This window comes from Gavialis gangeticus, unplaced genomic scaffold (assembly GCF_001723915.1).
Source record: "Gavialis gangeticus isolate Ggan-Ray unplaced genomic scaffold, GavGan_comp1, whole genome shotgun sequence".
NCBI lineage: Eukaryota > Metazoa > Chordata > Crocodylia > Gavialidae > Gavialis > Gavialis gangeticus.
In genome coordinates this window covers 83,055,586-83,058,774 of record NW_017729031.1, presented here as the reverse complement: position 1 = coordinate 83,058,774, position 3,189 = coordinate 83,055,586, and the positions used below count along the sequence as shown (strand labels likewise).

Genomic DNA, 3,189 nt, shown 5'->3' with positions numbered 1-3,189 from the left:
TGAGTGGCCTCCTCTGGACCCTCTCCATGCTGTCCACATCCCTCTTGAAGTGCGGCGCCCAGAACTGGACGCAGTACTCCAACTGTGGCCTGACCAGTGCCGCATAAAGGGGGAGGATCACCTCTCTGGACCTGCTCGAGATGCATCTGTGGATGCATGACAAGGTACGGTTGGCCTTCCTAACTGCCTCCCCATGTTCATCTTGGAGTCAATGATGACTCCAAGATCTTTTTCCGCCTCCGTGCTGACAAGAGGGGAGTTCCCTAACCTGTAGGTATGGTGCCAGTTGTTCCTCCCCAGGTGCATCACCTTGCACACATTTGTATTTCTAAAAATGGATTAATAAACTAATGTTAATGCAATATTAATAAAGATTAAACTAAAAAATCAAAGAAGTCAAATTAAAGTTTCTATCACAGAGTTGAACCTGTCCTCATTATCCATCCAGAATTGTTCTAGTATAGATTTAAGGATAATACATTAGGGTGTCTATACATGTGCTCTGGGGTGTGTTGGGTGGGGGGGCTTTTAATTAAAGCGGCTCTCAGGAACTGCTCTAATTAAAACACCTCAGAGTCTTGTGTATTCAGAGTCCCACATTTCAAAATGGCAGGAGCGCTTCAACTAAATCTCATTCAACAAGCTTTAGTTAAAGCCTGCCATCTGCCCTCCCTCCCCCTGGCATTTTGAAACATGGGATGCTGAATACATGAGATGCTGCAGCACACTGGAGTGTTCTAATTAGAATACTCCAACACACTCAATTAACACGTTGGAGCATATGTATAGGCACCCTTAAGAGTTTATACTTTCTGAGAAAAATGCAAATAGAAAATCCAGCCCACGCTACACTCAACTTCACTAATTAATGTTGAAGCAGAAGCCTTAATCTTTGCCAAGCCCTTATTTCACAGGACTTTCTCTCAATCATCATTTTGCACTTAATTTTAGTAGTTAAATCTTAACAGATTTGGATTTATTCTTACCAAATACTGATGGATGTTGCTTTCAGACTGTTTCTCTGGTCTGACTGATTCAACTCTCGTACGCAGAATACAGGAACAATCCTTGAAATACATATTAATAAATGGGGTCAATGATCTATACGTAGTACTAACAATATATTATCCAAAACCACATTCTATCTGGCAACCTCACCAAACAATCTCTAAGAACATAGTGTCTTTTCTTATGGTCAAACCAGGGAATCTGAGTCACACACAAGCATGAAACAAATTTTATGTAAACCAGTTCAAAATGGTAACTGAGATACTGTTTGTTTTTTTGGTGGCTTGAATCAGAACTGAACCTGAACCGACTAAGTGCATCTGAACCTGAAATGAACCCAAGAAATAATGATTTAAGTCCTCGCTTATCACTTCATCATCCAGACCAATGGTTCACGGCCTTTTAGACTCAAGGCACCTCTCTATAACTTTTAAGCATTTAACAGTACCCCATTCCAAAAATTAATAGAAATATAGTACAAATATCAGAATATAAGCACTATAATTATATTAATAATTAAATGATTGCTAATTATATTATAATATAAAAATAAAATATGAGCATAATATTTGCCTGTTCAGGCCATTGGCAGGGAACACTAGCATTTTCAGGCCCAGAGGTGGCTTCTCTCTTCCACACCATGTTCTCTTTTCCCAGGGTATACCTTTCCTGGTGAACAGAGAAAAACCCTAAGCCATTTGAGGGATTTTCTTCCTTCCTAATTTAGTATGCCCTACTTTAACAGCAGTAACTAATGACAAACAGGCCAGACCTTTCTCTGTACTATTCTGGGATGCTGGAACAGTACACTCCTTCACCATTAAAGATTTAAATAGTGGTTTACTGTTGGGGTTCCAGAAGCTGAGTTTTTCCATGTCAAATAGCAAGGAACTTCACCAAAATCTTTACTTAATATTTAGATACCTGACTGGATAATAAAGTGAAACTGTTAAATACATATGGCAGAAAATAAGCAATATTAAATTTAAACTTACCAAACAAGACATGGAACCGTTTTACACCAAAAGAAAAATCATGCCCATTTATCTGAAAAAAACAGAAATATTGTTATAAGATCAGCATAGCCCAGTATTTCAACACTCTCCCAACTAGGAATATCAGCCTCTCCTCCAACTCAGAAATTTGAGGAGCTCCCCTACTAATAATGCTGTTACTAACTACATAATGTTGATAACTGCTAGTACTGCTGTGACTTTGCCCAATTTTACTGATGTCTCTGTGCACCAGCCTATAGCAGGGTTAAAGTGTTGTCACTGTGGTGGTCCAGGACATGTATAACAGGCAAAGATTTGTAGTGATATCTTTTATTGGATTAACCGTATAGTTGGGAGAGAAGCTGGACTACTTTTGGAGCATCAAATGTCCTTCTTCAGGTCACTTCAGTATATAGCAAAATTTATCACTATTATTAGACCACTACCTTTTAAGTAAGGCTTTCCATATTCTGAGTTTGGAGCTCTTGAAACAACTTTCTGATCAAGCAGAGAGATTAAATCAGCTATCTGAGAGCCGGGATGGTGATGAAGAAGAGAGGGATCAGGAAGCATAGTTTGCAAGGACCAGTTTGAAACCTGTGACCGTGCCCAGATCAATCTCAGGGATTGGAGGAGGAGGGATAGGGGGTCTTCTTCTTTTCTTCTGGTGCAACAGTGTGAGGTAGGAGCAGCACCCTATGAGCACTTGAACACCACCACAAAAGCGGGATGAGACTGATTTTTATCTCAAGCGGTTCATAAGCAACGCAACACCCTATCCACCTGGGTACGAGCTCCCCCACAATTTACGGATTACAGCAGTTGCCAATCTGTGGTATGCGTACCACCAGTGGTAAACAGACAACCTGTCAGTGGTACACATTAACAGATTTATAATAATTACTTTATATGACAAAAATTTGCTAGTGGTACTCAAGGTTGTATTGTTTTACATTGACAATGCACCATGTGTCAGAGTTTGGGAACCACTGGATTACACTAAACAGGAATTGCTCTGCAGCTGGATGCTTTAATGCCACACTCTATAAGATTGGCTTAAAGGACAGTCCAATATGCGAGTGTGGTGATGCACCACAGACTGCTGACCACCTCCTCATGTGTACAGCACACTTACATACCCAGGATGAGGACCTAGAAAGCATCAACGATAAAGAAGTTGTGTGCC

General features: G+C 40.3%; 1 protein-coding gene across 4 annotated transcripts in view; it reads right to left on the bottom strand.

Moving 5' to 3' along the window:
* STRADB (STE20-related kinase adaptor beta) overlaps nt 1-3,189 on the bottom strand; it is a 30,549-nt gene that overhangs the window by 8,133 nt on the left and 19,227 nt on the right. For 3 of the 4 annotated variants that reach the window (XM_019523226.1, XM_019523223.1, XM_019523225.1), the window contains 2 exons: nt 2,004-2,055; nt 987-1,067 (listed from right to left, as the gene is read on the bottom strand). In XM_019523226.1, the coding sequence (XP_019378771.1) occupies nt 987-1,067; nt 2,004-2,015 (93 nt within the window). In that variant the 5' untranslated portion in view covers nt 2,016-2,055. Of the gene's footprint in view, nt 1-986; nt 1,068-2,003; nt 2,061-3,189 lie in introns of all 4 variants that reach the window. The other variant, XM_019523224.1, reaches the window with a different exon arrangement.